The 20,820-nt window shown below is 35.1% G+C and overlaps 1 protein-coding gene across 2 annotated transcripts in view; it reads right to left on the bottom strand.

The window, feature by feature from the left end:
* Positions 1 to 20,820, bottom strand: part of LOC121415739 (serine/threonine-protein kinase DCLK1-like) — a 46,861-nt gene that overhangs the window by 19,840 nt on the left and 6,201 nt on the right. For both annotated transcript variants that reach the window (XM_041609176.1, XM_041609101.1), the window contains exon 3: positions 8,501 to 8,597. In XM_041609176.1, coding sequence (XP_041465110.1) covers positions 8,501 to 8,597 — 97 coding nt within the window. The remainder of the gene's footprint in view (positions 1 to 8,500; positions 8,598 to 20,820) is intronic.

Raw genomic sequence — 20,820 nt, 5'->3', positions numbered from 1 at the left:
ACAGTATGCATATAAGCAACACATAAAGCAGTGTTTGGGCATTATGAAGTCATTTAATGCTCTCCATCATGAAATATTCATAAGATCTTAGAATGTGAGCTGTAAAGCTATACTGTGGTTTCCACAAAGGAAGCTTTGGCAAAGGCAGCGCTGGCATATGTCCGTTGAACTGTATGAGATATGTACAATAGACTGACCTAAAGAGGGTTAACTACAAGGCACTTTTTGCATTAAAATATAAGGAACAGTTTCAGTCATCCACCCCTTTCACTTAAATTATATTGTCAAATCAAATGATAATAAAAAAATAGCACAATAACTTTTTAATGGTTTAATGATGCATTTTATATAGATGGGGGGGGGGGGGAAGGTGGGCTATAAGGGTTGTATGAACCTTAATCATGACTGAATTACATGATATGTTATTGAAAATTAAGTGATATTATACATAAATAAGTATTGAATTACTAATCACAAAAATTCATCCATCTTGCCAGGCAAAAGCTAGGGTAATTATTCAAGTCCATTTGTAGGGGCTGTGGAACTGGGGTGGGGTTCCACCATCACCCCCACTTCCAAAACTATATACAAAGATTTAAAAATGACCATATGATTATGATTTTTACAGTCAGCCCCCCCCTCCCACTTTCCAATCTGTTTTTTTTCTTTGTGGCCCGATCTGTCCACCAATATCAAAAATTTGGTGGCCCTAAAACAGTAGAAAACATTACAATTTAGCAAAAATTTGGTAGCCAAACTGGGCCACCAAGTGTGAGCTTTTACACAATTTTGGTGGCCCGACTCTCAATTTTGTTTGTCCCAGGCCACTGCTTATGTCGAGCCCTGCTACTTCATTTTTAGGTTTATCGGAAGTCTATGACTGCATGTTAACAGTACGTAAGACATTGTTTACCATGCAGGGCCAGGCCGAGTAATACAAACAAACCATTATTTTGTGGCGCACCGTGGTCACGCTGGCGCGGGAAAGGCACCAAGAGCGAATTGCAAAACGCGAAGCAAGAAGTCATTTCCTATGACGTAACGATCCTTTCACTTCCGGGTCGCATTTGGTAACGCATTAGGCCCTGTGTGTATTTACAGTGAAAAAAGGCTGGGCCGAGCCGCAGCTGAGACAACCTCCAGAGCTGGGCCAAGTGAGTGGTCACTTTTGGTACCACATTTGGCCTTTAAAGTGTTTACAGTGAATTTTAGGCCGGGATCAGCTGCGGCTCATCCCAGCCTTTTTTTCACTGGCAACGGGGTATAAATTATAATGAGGCAGCATGGACAACTATCATGAGGTATATGATTCAAGGCCTTGCGTTTACTGGGGTGGAGTTAAAGTATCACTACAAATAATATTTGCCTATTATATCAGGCAAATATTCCCAGCTAAAATATATTTTATCTGTTTAATGAAAATGAAAGAACAAAAACCTTTAAAGACTCTGACCGGTGTAAAAGCAATCATATATTGAAAGAAAAGTATTGATTCATAGAATACAAATATACCAAAAATATTCTATATATCTCCTTCCATTTTTTTAGAAATATTAGATAAAAATCAAAGAAACTGCTCCTCCAAAGTACGCTTCGATTGAGCACCCCACGTCGCCTCTAAATGATGACGTCATGTTGTGTCTGGAGGGTTGCGATTCCATAGGTTTGTGTACAAAAGCATTGGGTATTTTCTTCCATTTCTTTATTATGAATCCAATTTTTTTTTCGTTTTCAGATGAAAATGGCACTCACAATTATTCACTTTTCAAATTGATGGAAACCCACAGCTATTCAATACCTTTTTTTGTGATTTCTTTGTTTGGTTCTTATTGGGCCTAAATTGCTATGTCAGGAAAATTTGTCATACATAATCTGAATGCAGATAGAATTGAAATCTACACCAAATAAGCAAGAAATAAAATATGGCAAAAACTAGTTCAAAACTGTAGATTTCATAATTTAAGCATGTACGAAAAAATATATGTGATATCACTCTGTGATGGAAGTGAGGAAAATGAAATGCGTAATCTGGAAAGCAAAAAAATAACCGTTTTTTTTGTACAAACCTATGGAATCACGACGCTTCTTACACAACGTGACGTCACGGTCTCAAGGCATTTGAAAAGCACAATAAAGCCTAATTTCTAAGCCGGGTTCGAAGCCCGATAATTGGAATATTCTTAAGCAAAATACTCAGCTGGGAAGGGGTGAAAATGAATAAAGCTCACATTGCTGTATTAAGTAGCTTATAAGCTTTCGATTGGTATATAATTTGTGAATTTCATTTTTGGGTCCGGTCTGGGTCTTTAAATGACTGTGATATAGATGTAACAAAACTGCAGTCTGCAGACGTAATTACCTTCTCTCAATATCATCAATAAAGATTACCTCTATATCCCAATCACTATAACCAATGGACCATGAACTCCCAAATCATTCTTCAGGTCAGTGGGTCATTTCCCACCAGGGGCCCGTTGCATAAAACTTTTTACCTGAGAAATCTCTGGTAAAAACTGGAAACTAAGGTTAGTCTGATTTCTGCCATTGACTTTAACACAGGGTAAAAACTAAGGTAAAAACAACCTGAGTTTTCTCAGGTAAAAAGTTTTATGCAACGGGCCCAGGTTGCACAAATATTGCCTAGGTAAATGAAAGTAACACCAATCATGATTTGTTAGGGGAACATCTTTACCCCTATCTGGAAATAGTATGTTCAATATATGGCTTTTTATTTACTTATTGAAGGGTACGGTCAGACCATGGATTGGTTCAAAAATAAAAAAGATATTGCACAGAAACCACCCATAAATCTGTGATTGAGGGGAAAATAAGAATAAATGAAACACACACTAATGGGTTGTTTGTTAAATCTGTGACTCCACTTAGCATGAGTGCCCCCCCCCCCCCTCCTTCCCCGGTCCCGTTCTGTAGACAAAAAGTAACTGTAAGAGGGAGACACACTGATAGCAGTAGGCTCCGCTACAGACTATTTCATATAGATTCTGTTCCGATACATATTAAATTAAGAGTGTGGCTTTTGACTACTCCCACTATCTGCCAAGTTCACAATGCATAGCCATATACTGTACTGTATACATACAGTACAAGTACCATGCCAGCCAAAGTAATCTTCTTTCCAATACAGCATGATGAGAATCAAGACTGACAGATTTCCATGATCAAAATTAATGATTGGAAAATTGTAGCAGCCTGTCAAAATCATTAGACTCTGTGCTTTACAGTTTACAATGTATAATGCGTTGTTTTACTACTGTTGGGAGGATCGCTTACGGTATACACCTCTCGATCGACAGGCATAAAGAGTGTTATGAAATACAAAGAAAAATAAACTCAGTGTAACATCAAAATTGTGGGAGAACTGCTTATGATAAATAGTAATCATACTCTATATAATTATGTGTTGCATTTTTTGCCTCCCCTAAAATCTCATTTTTACAGAAACACCAACTTTGAAATAAATGCTCCTTTACAAGAGCTTATAATCAGCAGTCACATTTGTCACAACTGCCACTCGTATGAAATGAACTATTTTGAGCTACATGTATGTTAGTTTTCATGTTTCCAAACATTGATTGTTGCTTTAAAAAAAAAGAGTTGAGTATGAACACACACTTGGAGGCAACAGTCACCCCAATCATCCAATACCCACTTAGCTTTATCATGCCGACTGCCACTTGAACAAAATATGAAATTTGGTGCACCTACTTTTATAACCAACATGTTTAGTTTTTATGTTTCAAAACGTTGATTGTGGCTAGAATAGTTGAGTATGAACACATCCTCAGAGACACTAGTAACCCCAGCCTCCATTACCCTCTGTGCTTTATCAATCTTTTGAGTCATGAGAGAATCACATGAAGTCATCATGTTACACGATAATGAGATTGCCAATTTAGAAATATGATTCTAAGGAAATAGCTCCTTGACAAATGTCTTCATAAATTGGTGATGATTCAAGTGTACCTATCATCTCTCCTACCCCCCCCCCCCTCATATCTCCTCTATCAAGGAAGTAAATCCCCAAAACATCTATTTTCCTTACGATATACATGTCAATTTGCAAATTATTATAAGGTACAAGATTGACTCAAACATTTTAGATGATTCCTTATTCAAATCTGAAATTGAATACTTTTTAACCTCAAAATACAATTTTAAGATATAATTTCAGAGCAAAACGACCTTTGTTTTCCCAATGATAAATCCATATGTACTCAACTAAGAATACCAGTAATCTTTTTTTTATTTAGTTTGTCACTTGAATATAATTCCTATATTGCTTCAAAAATGCAAAAAGCAATAATTGAATGGTGGGTGTACATGGGAGGATAAAGTTACATCAGTATTAAAGAGAAACATCAATCATGCCAATCTATTGCTGACAAAATAAGAATGGAAGAGTCATAGTTAAAGTGATTTTGTTCAATTTATCTCTAAAAATTCATTATATCTTTTCAGGATTCTAAACACCTGTTTCCTTCTATACATTTACATGATGCAAGATTTTCATCTTACAGAGAAATTCTGCTTTTTTTCCATTTAGGTAAAGCTTATCAAATTGTGATTGTGTCATCGTAGGTTATAAATATAATTGGATATGCTCTTGATCCTGTTCCAGATGCTCATCAAGTTATTGTTACACAAATGGAGGTAAAAAAAATCAATAGTAAGTTAATCATGCAGCAGCCAGTAAAGTTGGCAAGTTCAGTCCAAGAATCAAATATCCAACAAATGACATGTTCACCATCGTGACTCATCTGGTCGATTCCCGCTGAAGCTAGCAGCCTAATTTGTCGTCCATACCGACAAGGCGTAATTAAATTCTGCACAAATAACATCAAGGTAACCGAGTTTGATGTTGATTTGCATGGGGATCAGACAACACAATCTTTAGGAACATGTACAGTATTTTCTCAATACTGGTATGCCAATAGTATTGGATGGTGATCGATGAGTTATAATCTTGGAATTGAATTAATTTGAATTCATATGGAAATAAGACTATAGCTACAATGTCGTGTCAACATCATCAGGCGTTGATAGCACTATAGGTAAAAGGAAAAACAGGAATGAGAAAGGGAAAATAGAAGGGTCTGACTTCGGTCAAATGATGACTTTGATCCATGATGTGACTTATCCGTCAGTCACATTTGCTCTATGGCGGCGGCCGTACAGCTGTTTTAACATTTTTTGTACCAGCTACATATATGTGGTTTGAATAAAAATGAATAAAACGGCTGTTTTTTACTTGTTGTATGGTCGCCGTAAGGGAAATGTAACTGTAGCATTATGCTTAATTTAAAAGGCAGGTGGCAGGTACATGTAGGCAAATGGGAGGAGAGAAAAGGGCTAAAGATGTCAGGAAAGAGAAGCGAGGAGAAAATTGGACCAGGGTCAGTATCACAGGGGGTAGAGAAATGTCCCCCTTATGATTTTTTATATAGTTAATAAGGATTTACAAAATGAAATTAAGAGGCTTGGGCCATGTAAAATGAGAAAAAAATATGTCATAATTAGATCGTCTTGCCACCCTCCCCCTTTCAAAACATACTCCTAGTGGAGGTATGTTTGCAATGATCAAGTAATTCCTTATCTTATGAAGAGAGCTAGCCAAATATACTTTGTAAATGGATATTTGAAAAAAAAACCTTTGGAATAATATTGATGCAATATCATGCAATGCATATACTCTACATTTCTAGTTTCATGAATAAGTAATAGTACATAGTGCCTGGATGTATTGCAATTAAGCAAAACTGAAATTCCAATGTCTACTTTGCTGGTAGGTCCATGATCTTATGAAGATAGGAAGTTGTTTTTAATTGATGTTTCCTACTATTCTAGAGGCTTATTATGAATAATGAGATCAAGGACTACAGGAAAATAATCTCAATTTAATTATCCTGAAACTATGTTTCTCTAAAATAAAATTTTCCCAAGATAGTCAGAGTCATTCTTTTCTCTCATGTAGAAAGCACAGATTCAACAAACATTTATGTAGCTCTGATTCAGTCTGAACACACACTGTCTAAATGGATTTACAGCAAGGTAAATAAAAGGCTATAGAAGTGTTGGTATTACTATCATCATTAATATTTTATAATTATCATATCCAAAGTCTTTCACACGCAAAAACACATTTGATTTTAATATGATAAAGCCTAACCAGAGAGGCTTATTTACTCAGAATTCACACAACATTGTCTTGTATAGAGATCAACGCTCTTTTATCTTAAGGGACACAATGTTCTTGATGTAGCTGAATCTGTGCAATGCTTCAACATGCTTTAATTATTTCAGTCATGATCAATGCAATATCATACAAACTATCTGATGCAGTTGCTACAAGTCTATTATTAATTTGGTACACATCACTGCAAAGTCATCTGTCCGTTGCAATCACTGTACAAATGTCTCGTTTTGAATGTGGTTTTACAAGCTCAAAAATGAGGCACTCCTCTGTACATGTATGCCTCAACACTATGTTGATTTCAGAGAGTGACTGGCACTTATGTCAAGAGTACGGCCAGCATTTTAGAATCAAATTTCTGCACTCGGGTTACAAATTAAGAGGAAGATGGAACGAGACGACGCCTGAATGCCATCTAATAAGGAGACAGATGGGTCTCCATAGAAACTACATGAGTTTCATTACCAGACATTTGTTTATTAATCACCTTTACGTCCATGTTATAATTAATCATCTTGTGACAATCAATCTTCTGATTGGCATATATACCAATTCATACATAAATGTAAATTTGAGGTCAAATTCATTGTTGCATGGGGGTGTCTCATTTAAGTATGCATACAGCACCCAAATTATTATCATTATTATTGTTGGTTTGGCATCACCTGTGCCTGGGAGGAGAGAATCATTTGTAAGGGAGATTGCAGTATCCTTTTAATGTTCTGGATACAGAAATATTGTTGTACAATATTTGATTGGACACTTTGAATTGTGATTTGCACAAGTCCTCATTCTGAATATGTATCCTTATCATCAAATATGATGTACATACTGTAGGTCTGATGTGAAGATTAGATTAATCCTGATTTGAAATAAATCAAAAACAAAATAAGCAACTCTGAATAGTGGCCAGGCAAACGTTTGTATTTCAACCTTTCAGATTTGAATTCAATGCTACATGTATAAGATTGTACATGTACGTCTAAATCCTTTGAAATTCAAAATTAAATGCCTTTATATCTATCAGATTTAAACCTTCAAGCTAACTTTGGATTGGTCCTTGATTGCATTCTAATCTACAGTGTGTATCAAAAAAAAGTTTACACATAGAAAAAATCCTGTAAAATCATATATTTGTAATATATTGAAGATTTTTCCACATTTGGACATTGGTGCAGATCCATTCAAACAAATGATGATATTAACTGTCAAAAAATATTTCCGCTTGAGTGAGCACCACTTACTTTTGAAAAGTTAGTGAAAAATTATTTGCGCAGAACTTTAAAATAGTTATGCAAGTAAAAGTAGACCTCAATCATGAAGAACACATATAATTTAGCTAGTAAAATGATTTGAAGATATCTTTTACCTTTTTTAACTTGTTTCCTTGGGTTTCCTTGCCCAAAACACTTTGAAGAGTGCATTGCTCCCCACCGCACTCCCCCACACACCGAGGCCATCGTGACGATATTTGCTTTACACTGAGATGTGATTTACATGAAATGGCTTAGGCTTGATTTTCATTTTGTTAATCATGCTCAAGCTTGGGAAAAGTGTGGAGAAACAAGTATTAAATGAAAAATAAAATGAAAACCCACTTTAAATGATAAAAACATAGTGAAAAAATGCTGGAGATGTCTGATATAAACTTTTGTTCAGATTCAGTTATGTCCTCAGATCCAGCTGGCACAAAAAGGGTAAAGGCTGTGCTTATAAGTGTTGAAATTTCGATTTGGGTGGCAAATTGTTACAAAATGCTTGAACGTATCCGTTTTATTTCACTTGACTAAAAGTCCAAGGGAAATGTAGTATGAGAAATGTTTCACAGGGTAAGTTTGATTTCGCCCCGGCTTTCCCCTTGACACAGCCGTGAAAACAAGCATTTCTGCGCAAATAGATTTCTGCGAGCTTTACAAAGATGGACAGAGCTCACTCAAGCGTAACATTCTGTCAAATCTTTTACTTCCTTTAGATAGATGAGACCCAAACCCAAGATTATATATGAAAAACATACCCACATGTTGTATATTTTTTTAATTCCCAGGGCTTTTTCAAAGTGTAAACTTTTTTTTGATACACACTGTACATCTAAGGAATTCACTGCTGCTTTATCTTGAGTGAAATCCTAAAAACATCTTGAAATTTAAAACCTGTTTTAGTGTTTATACATGGCTGGTTCTGGTTTGTTTTTACTATCAGCCCTAGTATGGAATAATCTCGTGCCCAATCCCCCTCCCTTCCTCAGTTTCCTCCCTCCCTCCTTCCCTCCCTCTGACGTGGTTTACTCACCATCCATTGCAAGATCAAAATCATCATGGCAGAACCGTTCCTGGCCGTAGGCGATGAATACATCATCATCCTTGAAGAAATCTTGGAGGGAATGGATCTGACAAGAGAAGAATGAGAAAAAGAGAGGATTTAAAAGAGATGGGAGGAGACAAGCGATGATTGCTAGGTTAATCAGGAAGCATTCACACTTCATTTGGTTTATCTTGTGTATTGTCTCATGATATACACTGATTGACATCTCATTACGTATATTCGTACACTCACATCTCTTTCTGGGAGTTTTTTTTTAATTTATTTTTTGTTATAAAATAAAAGTTATATAAACATGACTTGGAGTGTAAGACAAGAAAAAGAAAATAAACTGCATCTCTATGGGTTAGCTGTATGTCTATAAATGTTAGATATAGTACTTTTTTCTTTTGATAAAGTTTGATTTTTTTCTCCAATTGTTCTTATTACTCATAACTGTTCATATAGCATGATTTTATTGATTCAGTATTATTAAAAGAAGTTCAATAGACGTTCACGGCTGTAACAAAATTGAAAATCTGAATCTGAAAGAGAAATTATTTCATTAATGCCCAATGAACAAGATAAAACTCTCATAGAAACATACATGGATCACAAAAGGGACGTTGAACTTAGTTCTCTTATACCTTCCCCTAACAAATATTCAGGAATCTATCACATACTTATCTCAATGGGACTTCATTCTGATGCAATTTACATCATATCTTTTTTCTAAGTAACTCATCCTTTTGCTCCAAAATAGCTTATTAACACTATGGTTGTCATGGTTATTGGGTCTGCTTTAATACAAAGCTTTCATCAAAACATCTTTGATATTTTTGTACATTTTTGCATTACTGTCTTTACAGCATCTCCAATGAAAGGGAAGGACCTGCCCCCAAATTAAAGATACATGAAATAAAATCTAAATAGCAACAATGCAAGTCTGTTTTTTTGTTTAAATTCACTTTATTGGCAATTGTTTCCTTTACCTATATGTGGACTATTCAAGATTATTTGAAGCATTAATATTTTATATGGATTAAATTACAAGCATCATTGGGTTAGCCAGAGGGGTATGTATCGGTATCACCAAGGCAATCATGATTAGCATTAATGATAGATAGGAGGACAGTATGAATAAATGCAATTAGGGAAACATGGAATCCACACCACATTCCTCCATACCAGCTTTTTAGAGGGAAAATCAATCCTAACATCAAGTGGACTCTAATAAAAGCAGAAAAATTTGAGAAACAGAATAATGTAAATTTAACAAAACTTATTCAACAGATCTATACCAGAATTGTGATTTCTTTTTAAGTTTCATTCTCTGACATTATTTGCAAGCTGGTCTTCCTTACATTGTTTACTACAAATTTGTACTTATTGTGTTTTGTTTTCAGTATATTTGGAATATTATTTGAACATCAATAGATATCCATTCAACATATCTATTAGAAAGAGGGAAGTAGTTATGGAATTTCTGATACATACAATGTGGGGGGGGGCAGGGAGGCAGCTTATTTTGCAACTGATGAAAACAATTACCTTACATGACTCAATGCATTTATTGATAATTTTCTCTTAAATTTTTGTTTCAATTAAAATTTTGATGTCAGAACTCAGAAAGGACATTCCCTTGGCCAGCAGAGGAGTGGAATAACATTTGTATCAATACGAAAATGGACTTTTTATGAGGATATACAGGCAATAATTATGGAATATTTTTTCAGGACGAAAAATCCCAAAGATTTAAGAAGAATGACTGAATGGATACAGGTGCCAAAGAAAATTTCAAGATAGAAGATGGTGGAAGGTTTCCCCATCTATCCCAGGGCTATTTTGAATCTAAAGTAAATCTAAATATTCGGCAGGTCATCAAACGGATGCCCATGGTAATAAGAGGGCAGCAATGGTGCTAGTAGATCGGACACTGATTAGCTTTGGCATAGACTCTTAACCATCCTCGGGCATTGACACTCTGTGCTAATGAAACATTATTCACTAGTATCTTCATCTATACTAGCAGGCCATATGGTAGAGGAATACTTGATAGGTGCCATGGCTGGCATCGGGATAGGTGAGCTGGAGGGGCAGTCTATTGAATTCATCCCATATGACTTTTGACTAATTTGGGAGCAATGTTTGTCAGAATTAAGATATTTTTTTTATGAGACAATCTTCCATGTAGCTCACAATAATTGTTAGCAACCAAGGAATGCAACATGTAATGTTTTTAAATCATGCATGTACATGTACATGTACTCTGGATTTTTATGAACCATCATTATGGTAAGGTCCCCTATAAAGTCTGTGCAGTTTCCCTTGTTTGCGCACACGCGTATCTGCGCACTTCTAGTAAAAGAAGATACGCGATGACCACAAACTTTACAAATGCAACACATAGAAAGATATGCAATTTAATAATCTGACTCAAAATGGTGAAAAATGAAGAATTTGGGGCATTTCATGTGACAACCTCAAAACACAGCCTTTCTCATCATAATCCCTGAACCATGTGCAAAGTGAATCTGAAAATGACTGGCCAAGGTTTTTTTCTTAGAAAATCTCTCAAAAATTTTCATGAAATTTTTGGAACACTTACTCATTAGAATATACATGTAAGGAACATAAAGAACTGAATTTTTGTGTGAAAAAAAAATCATGACTAATCTTAATTTAAATTGTTAGGGGTGCAGACATGGGGCCCCCTTCATACATGAAATAAAAATCATAATCATAATTAAAGCAAACAATATCTAATTTTTATCAAGTGTTTTGTGTGCTTTTTCCATATTTTTATCATTCAGGCCTAATAGACTTTCCTCTCGTTTTATTCAGAGCACGCCTTGCGTTGAGACTAATTTAATAACTAAATACACTCTTGACTTAAAACGAGAGTTAATGGCTTTAAAATGGAAAATTATAATATATTACATGTATACACTATTTATAAAAGTTAATGGCTGATAAAAGTTTACAGGTAAACATAGACCTTATGGTTCTAGACTTCAACCGATTGTTTATCATATTTAACTACCTAAATAATAGCCTAATAATAGATAATAGACTGTGAATGAACCAAAAACTAACCAGTAGGCCTATTGAGCATTTTAAAAATATGATACATATAGACATTGGTAAAAACTACTTGTAAAACCATTATTATAAAATGTTTAAGATTTTTCTTTACATGCAGAGTTTCTACTTTTCTCATTTTTTACGTTTTCTTTAGTATTGGAAGTATACATAGCAAGCTTTGACATGAATTAACAAGCGATTATTGGGCTTCGGATCTTCTGAAATTAATAAATTAAACTATGATCATTTTATTACTATTGTTACAGAATAAATTTCACAATAACACATCATATAGACAAGAAAAGTATAGCTAATATTTTAATCCACCCATCAAAACATTGAGATATCGGAAAAACAGTATATCCCAATTCAGCCTCATACATGAAATTGTTTCCCTGGGGGGGACAAAGCAAACCCAAATACGATATCAAACCCAATATGCATGCAATACGGGAAACGTGAATAAGCTTATTTATTATTCTTCAAGTTCTAACTGGTCGGACAATGTCTCTGAGCCAATGTCTTGGTCCGCTGGCGCTTTGCTGGATTTATTTCCAGTCATAGTTAGTCTTGAATTGCAGACCGTTAATACAGACATGATTTTTTGGTGTTAATTGGCTACACTTTTTCCATGCAGTCTCACCACATATGGCAGTACAGACTATAGGCCCTACAAGTATGATGAAATGCAAGTACATGTAGGCCTTCTTCCTGTACAGTGTATAACACACTACTACAAAGAATAACACTTTTCCACTGAAAATAATTATTTCAAAGAAATTCTCAGAAAAGAAACAAATAAATAAATGGTCAGAATGTAAGGGTTATCACAAGTGACTTTTCCGTTTTGAAAATTAGATTGCCTGACATTGCGCCATCGGGGAGGGGGCTAATGTTGTGGTGGCGATCAGTCATTTTCAGGGCTTAAACATTACATTTACTGTATAATCATTTTCATATTATTTTCTTTGTCAGAGGGGAAATCAGTGCCAGACGGTGGATGAATATTAAATGGGGGGATGATCAGATATTTTAAAAGGTATGAAGGTTCTGTACCAGTGCCACATATAAAGACAACATTGTAGAAAAGGGGGTTTGTTACTGCATATGAATTAAAAAAAATTAATGAAATTTGGGCAGTGAAAAAAAGGGAGAGGTCGGTGTAAAACTGAAAATGCAAAAAAAAAATCATGAATATGAAATAGGCCATGCTTAAGTTTTGGATTTTTTCACTATCTCTATGGTAATCAGGAAATTGTATAATTCCTCTATACAAGTAGATGTGTCAATGTGTCAAAAAGTAATATCTCCCATGCTCTGATATTATAATAATATAATGATATTTCCCTCTTTGATACATTTTGTGACACTCTTTCTAACTTTTTTTCATAAAAAATCCCCAGCTTATTTTTGCAAGTAATAGATAAATTTAGGCATTTCAATCAAAGAAACTAGGGTTTGCATTTATAAACTAGTCTATGCATCCCAGTCCAGAGACAACCCCATTTCTATACTCACAGTGTTTTCACATGGTAACGGTTTGCATGTGAAATCAATACCCAACACAAGCCGCGCGAGATGGGGGAGGAGAACCCTTTCTCTCCTCACCACAGAATGGAAGATGGGGTTATAGTGGCCATGCATGGAATAAGGAGTCATTCCCTATGGTCAAATGGGCACTTTATGTTGGTAGCCTTGTGACAAGGAGTCGATAACTTCTTCTCTTTCATTATTGAATACAGAGATCATAAACCTATATTCTAAAAAACATTTATTTCGAGCAGTCTTTACCTGAATCTAGATTACTACCCAGGTCACTGTATTCTGCTTGCCAACAAGAAATTTATACAGTACTTGACTCTCTAATGGAGATATTGTATGGATCTATGTACAATAGGGTATAATTTCAGCAATTATCACTATACATGTATCTCCAATTGCTCAGCCAACAACTTTTATTCATTCACATCTAACGGTTACACTTCGTAATTCCGAAGGTTTTTATTCCGAAAGTTCGTAATTCCGAAACACGTAAATTGCCTATACCTCGATGTTCGTTAATCCGAAAACATAAAAGGGTTTGTTAATCCAAACATTTGTGGCGTTATTCCGGAGGTTCGATAATCCGAAAACGAAATAAGGTTTGATGTTCCGAAGGTTCGTTAATCCGAAAACGAAATAAGGTTCGTTGTTCCGAAGGTTCATTAGTCCGAAAACGAAATAAGGTTCATTAATCATCACATTTTCGGACTAATGAACCTTCGGAATTACGAACCTCATTTTGTTTTCGGATCAATGAACCTTCGGAGTTACGAACCTCATTTTGGTTTTCGGAATTACGAACCTTCGGAATTACGAATGTATGCGACATCTTACAAGCACCATTAAGCACCTGGGTTGAGAGCAGCAATGATTATTGTATCTGATTTATATTACTTTCTATCAATTTTTTAATAGAAATGGAATAAAAGAATTGAATTGAATTGATTAATGCCTAAGGAGGCTATTGCTGCACTAGTAATTGCTGCACTGGACCTTTAAATCGAGGAGTTTAATTTATCCATGATCCATAACATTACAGCATACATTTTAAAACCATTTTTAGCCTTTCCATATATTATAGAAAAATTTCTATTCACTCCTATGGAAATTCTCAATCAGCTTATAAAACAAGACCTTTTTTAATGATAATATTTCTGCACACATACATTTTCTCTTGCGGAATGTTCCAAGGAGGGTCTGCAAGAAGATACTAGTCCGTTTGAGTATAAATAAGCCCATGTGGAAAAACACCATTAAGCAATTACAGTTTTGTGACATTTTCCCCATAATGTCCCTATTCCAATAAGGTCTGTAAACAGAGACTAATTAATAATATGTCTGGCCTGGCTGGTCGCCTGAAACAGCCCAGTGTGTGAAGAGGAGCCCTTTGTTCTCTTTGTGTGTTGAGGGAGACTTTGGATGCTCATGTGTCTCCATCTTATTGTTTGCACACATGCAGCCTTGCCATGGATGCACTGCAGTGTCAGGGATGAATGATGAAACATGTGATAGAATAGAGGAGATAAATGCACATGTATGGAAGAAAGGAGGTAGCACGTGTCAAGAAACATGTATTTTCCCATATTGCCGCAAGAAGGACGTTAATAAAATTTGAAGGCAATATCTGCGGCCAAACTAGCAGACAATGTCTTCATCATGCACCAAATAAAAACTGTTTTGGTTTATGATTGGGGGTTATAACATCGGAAGGTTTATAAGAAAAAATCAATAATAATAAACCTTTAGGGAAATCCTAGTGAAGCATTTCTGTCCTTTTATTTGCATAGGAATATTTTTGAATAAGGCTATGAACCAATCCATCATAAAAAAATGCAATTATATCAAAGGCTATAGAGGCTAATAGAGCTACCGGATGATTGTAAGGCCATTGCTTCTCTTAGCAGGAACCACCATTGTAAAGTTTTTACTGAAAATGTGTCATAATACTACACATGGATAAACATTATCAGGAAGTAATCAAATAATGTATATAAAATATACTGGATCGTTAATGTGAAACAATAGAACATAATCTATAATGTGTATGATTGCACAATTTCACCGTAAGGAGAGTAAGTAATATGATTTGAATTGTCATGCAAATGAGAAGTTGAGAAGTTGAGAACATTGTATGACAGTGCTGTACTTTGCAATTATTAAGGAAAAACAAGCGAGAAGAGAAAAAAACCCTCCATCTCAAATTTGGTATCAGTAGGAAATTTTCAAATTACAATACTTTTTGCGATGATTTCTGTAAGGTGATGGGCTTTTTATAATTCATTGGTATTTGCGACCAGATGGTCATATGTCATTCAACAAAACACAAAAGAAATAATGAGTGGGTGATATTTCATCTTGATCCCCTCATTTGCATACTCATCAGATGACTTGTGAAATTATTCGAATCTGAAAATGTCATAACAATAAAATTCTTATTTTGCAAAAGTCTCATTTGGATGAGATTTACAGTATTAAAGCTTGTTTGAATTTTCTCTCTTCATTCAAACACAATTTTTGTTGGGGGCGGGGACATCCCCTTTATGGAAAGTAATCTCCAAAGGGAATTAAAACTAAAAAAAATAGAGGGGAAAATATGAGATCAATACACACACAAACATTCCAGGTTGAATAATAATTACATTGTATGAATCACCCAACTTCTTAACATACTCTCTGTCACTCAATATTAATTCACATGGATCAAACTATGGAGGAATTCAATGTCTGCAAAAATAATCAACATGATTTGTTCAGCAGAAACAGTGCACATTGCAAAATAAGCCTACTGATAATAAAATGAAAATTTGTACTTGATGTGTAGATCAGTTTTCATTCATGTATTATTTCTATATGTTTTATAAAGGCAAAAATAAAGAGTTACATTAAAGTGAATTTTAAAAAGTAGATTAACACTTTCATACCCCTTTCATAAACCCATCCTCAAATTAGCTGCCTAAGAGTAATGCGGATAATTCAATAAAAATTGCGTTCACAAACTCCAAAAATAATCCGCATAATTTTTACGAGCGCCTGTCCTGAAATAGGCGGATAATCGTCATGAAAACTGCTAACGCCCCCTCCGATGCGGTCGTGTTGGGAAAGGGTGACCTTGTGACCGCACCATGGCAATTATCCGCATTATTTGGAAATGCGTTCATAAAGTCAAAATCTGGTCCCAATGCCGCTATTATGCGGATAATTGCAGCATCAGAATAATGCGGATAACTCTGGTCCTCCTCCGATTTTACGACCAAATTATGCTGCTATTAGCCGCATAATTGGGTTTATGAAAGGGTTATCAGTTATCAGTTGCTACATGCAAGCAGACAAGCAATCATTTGCATGGATTTAGATTTACTTGTTTTTAACCACAATGGATTTACAATTGACTGCAACTTGGGCTGTGTTTATGTGACCTCAAGCCAGAATCATGATTTGAATCATGATTCAAAACACAAACATGAATCACAATATCACAGAAATGGAAAAAAGATCAGCTTATTAAAGGACAAGTCCACCCCAACAGTTTGCATACTATGAAGTACAAAAACGCACAATTTAATGGAACGCGAGATATGGAGGCAACTAATCTTGATTATATTGCACCTCGCTATATGACAGGAAAGACTAGTCTAACGCCGAGGACATTGAAGCGGGAATTAAGCAACTTAAACTCGGAAACGACCTGGCGCAGATAATCTACCAGATTGAAGAGCGCCAACTCAACTCCAAAACCCACCAACCAACAAAAACTTGATTTGAATAAAAAGAGAAAAATTCAACAAGCATAACACTGAAAATTTCATCAAAATCGGATGTACAATAAGAAAGTTATGGCATTTTAAAATTTTGCTTATTTCCAACAAAATAGTTATATGAACGAGCCAGTTACATCCAAATGAGAGGGTTGATGACATAACTCACTCACTATTTCTTTTGTATTTCATTATATGAAATATGAAATATTTTTATTTTCTCGTCATTGTCATGTGAAATGAAGTTTCATTCCTCCCTGAACACGTGGAATTCCATTATTTTAACATTTTGTGCTTCAGGCAAGGAGGTCCTAATCGTCAAATTCGTAAAAATTGAAATATTGTATAATTCAAACAATAAAAAACAAAAGAAATAGTGAGTGAGTGACATCATCGACTCTCTCATTTGGATGTAACTGGCTCGTTCATATAACTATTTTGTTGAAAATAAGCGAAAGTTTGAAATGTCATAACTTTCTTATTTTACATCCAATTTTGATGAAATTTTCAGCATTGTGCTTGTCTGATTTTTCTCTATTGATTCAAATCAACATTTTTCTGAGGTGGACTTGACCTTTAAATATGAGCAATGTTTTGCACAAAAAACAGATGTAGAGTCCCTTTTCCATATTACCCACTTTTTACACACTCAGACAGAAATTTAGACAAATGAAATGAATAGTTAAAAGTCATTTATGAAATAAGAAAAAGAGCAATATTATTGAAGACACTTGATATTTTTTTTATTTGTTGTGATCAATATATAATTTATTTGTTGAATCACTAAGGATAATTTTACGGTTCTTTCTTTACATTTTCCATTAAAAGGTAAGAAACTGAACATCAAACATGTACACTTGCTCAGAGCCAACCAATCAAACATCCAGAAATTGGGAAAGGAAATTAAATTAAGTTCCAGAATATTCATAAGATCTAAGAAGATTTGCTTGAAGATAATAACTGGGAAGTCAAAAACCATCAATGTGTGAATCAATGATGTGAATACAATCTCATTATGAAACCTGTCAAAAACAATAAATGGTCATTATGTATGAATAGTGACTCACTGTCCATTAGTAGTGGTCATTAATACTGGGGGAGAATGATCATCTCATTAAGTGGTCTGGTTTGCAAGTAATCAATACAGGGCTGGATGGCAGGACTAATTCTTTTGCTTCGCAGCCTTGCAGTTTGGAAAGTGGTTGGAGAAAAAAAGCTAATTGTATAGGCTACATTATAAAGTTTCATTGCACTAATGCTTGACTTCTAGACCCTACGCTTTTCTCAAATGATTCCCATAAATGTGTAAGAAATCCAAATGTTTCTAGAATCAGAAAACATTGAAGAATGATAATTTACTGATGCCTGGAAACAGCACAAAATGTTCTCAACATTTTTTTCCCCGTGATCAAATCTACAGATGCTCTCAACATTTTCTGATGCTTTTTGCATAAAATGTGGTTTTCACAGAAACTATAGTCAAATTCACTCAAAATGTATCAAGTTCATATCTAAATCATAATAATAATAATATAGCATTTATGAGGCACAGATCTATCTAGTTGCCTATTCAGTGGCGCACTATACATTATTATGTCTAAATCATTATCTCATATGCTGATGCTTCCACATTTCTTTTCACTAAAACAAGAAAAATTAAAAAATCTATTGAAAATAGATTCTGGCCTTGGTCAGGGGAAAGTTGATATTTCATCTTCATTTCATCCCCTGTTCAGTTTGGGGCTATTTTCCTGTTTTCAGGATTTTATTTCTACTTCTTTTCAATACCTAGCATTTAAGATGATTGGGGCTACAATATTATTTTGCAGCTTGCCATGACTATTATTGACAGGTTAAGGTCAAATCGCCTGTAGACCCAGTGTCATTGGGATATTCATGGAAACGGTGGCAATGTGTAGCACTCTCTCTGAATTATACATTTCGAGGTTTGAAAACGGTTTTACAATCCTTACCATAGAATGAGTCATTTGTGAATAATCTCCACAAAAAGGGATGTCATACACCTTTCATTCTTGTTGCCTGATTCATGTAAATCACAGGAGACTCTTGAATCAGCCAAGATTACAAGATTTTACTCCCATAGGATTCAGAAAAATCACCCATTATAATCAGTATCTCTTGTCATTTCTGCAATCTCCAAAAAGGGCTCATTATCTCACTCCCTTTCCACCCCCCCCCCCTATCCCCTCTTTCTCCTTCTGTGATTATTTGAATGAACTTCCATGTGCTGAAATTTATTTAGACAGTCAAATTTCCTGTAAGCTCTTTCTATTGTTCTTGCAATTTCTTTCCTCCCTGTTTTTCATCTATTGTTATAAAAAAAAAAACTCAAATTTTACAGCAAATGACCCATAAAAATAATTTTGTATTATTGGTATTGTATGCCTTGAATCTATAAAGATGAAAATACTATCTTACTTTTGGCGGCCCAGGCGTAATCTAACATTTATACTTTGTAAATTTGTTTTATTCTGAAAATTCAAATCTTCAATTATCTTTGCCTTAATATTGCATTTCTTTGAAATTGAGGAAAGCTTAATAGCATGTCAGTTTCTCTCATCCTTCACCCCTTGAGCTATCTCTCTGATCATGTTGGTATCGTGTTAATCTGACCTTTCTCCTTCCAGCTGCATCTCATTTCCTACATTTCGTGCCATGCATTTTACTGAACAATTCATGCATCAATACAAATTCACCATATCATCTTTATTCTCTCTGAAACCTAATGGGGTGTCTTTAAAGGATACACACGAAGAAAATTCACGAAAGTGATGATTATAGACAAATTATATATGGATGGAAAGGTATTGTCTTTTTATACACAAATATATCACTAAAAAGTCTTATAGATGTCGTGGAAATGCAAGAAATGAAATTATTAGACACCCTTCTCAGCCCCCCAGACCGACAATCACGCAGCCGAAAACGGTCGAGAATAATGACGTCACACAATCGACGAGCTCATCAGCTCTCTGTGCATCATGCACTGAATCACCTTACTGACCTGTTCAATATCTTACGCGTTTTCTTCATGTTATGTGACATTCAATTTCTGTTTTCGACAACTTCAGACCAAACGTGAATCAGAACTGTGTTCCTTTGCCCGTTTTTATTGAATTGTGGACTGTAAAGACCGATTTTGTCTACTGCATTCGTCATTGTGTTGCTCCACTCCAGTCAGTGAGTGATCAGGGTACCGGTAGTCACTTAAGAACCAAGTTTGAAAGGATACTCGTAAAATTACGTCACTCTCGCCGATGAATATTCATTAGATCGTGGTCGTGCGTGTTCAATACACACTGAGTGCATGCATGCAGAGTTTGTATTGAACACGCACGACCACGATCTAATGAATATTCATCGGCGAGAGTGACGTCATTTTACGAGTGTCCTTTCAAACTTGGTTCTTAAGTGACTACCATGAGGGAGTCGCTGCCCAAAGTAGGCCTAGAGAATCTAACTTGAAAATAAAAAGCAGCAATTAAGAATTAAGATTTAATAAATACAGGACTGAATAGAATCTCACATGAAAATAAAAAGAGAAAAAAGAGCTGGTAGGAACGGGAAGCTAGGAATATAATTGAAAAAAAAAAAATCCCGAACCAAAAAAAATCAGAGTTTCGAACCAGGATCCCCGCACTCACAAAAAAACTACGTGCGTACAGATTTGTCCACAGAGAGTATCTTTCTTGTTCCCGGGTTCATAATGATATATATACAAAGTGCGTTCGCTGCTGTTGCCTCGCAATGCTTCAGCGATCCAACTGCAATTCCAATCATTTCGGGATGGATATTGCCATGTTTTTTTGTGGTTCCTGAACTTGCTACGTAATTAAATTTCATAATTTTTATTCAGTCGTGAAGATGAATGTCTAATGTCTATGTTTTATATTGATAATAATATCAATG

This window comes from Lytechinus variegatus, chromosome 1, assembly GCF_018143015.1.
Source record: "Lytechinus variegatus isolate NC3 chromosome 1, Lvar_3.0, whole genome shotgun sequence".
NCBI classification, from domain to species: domain Eukaryota; kingdom Metazoa; phylum Echinodermata; class Echinoidea; order Temnopleuroida; family Toxopneustidae; genus Lytechinus; species Lytechinus variegatus.
This window is presented reverse-complemented; position numbering and strand designations above follow the sequence as displayed.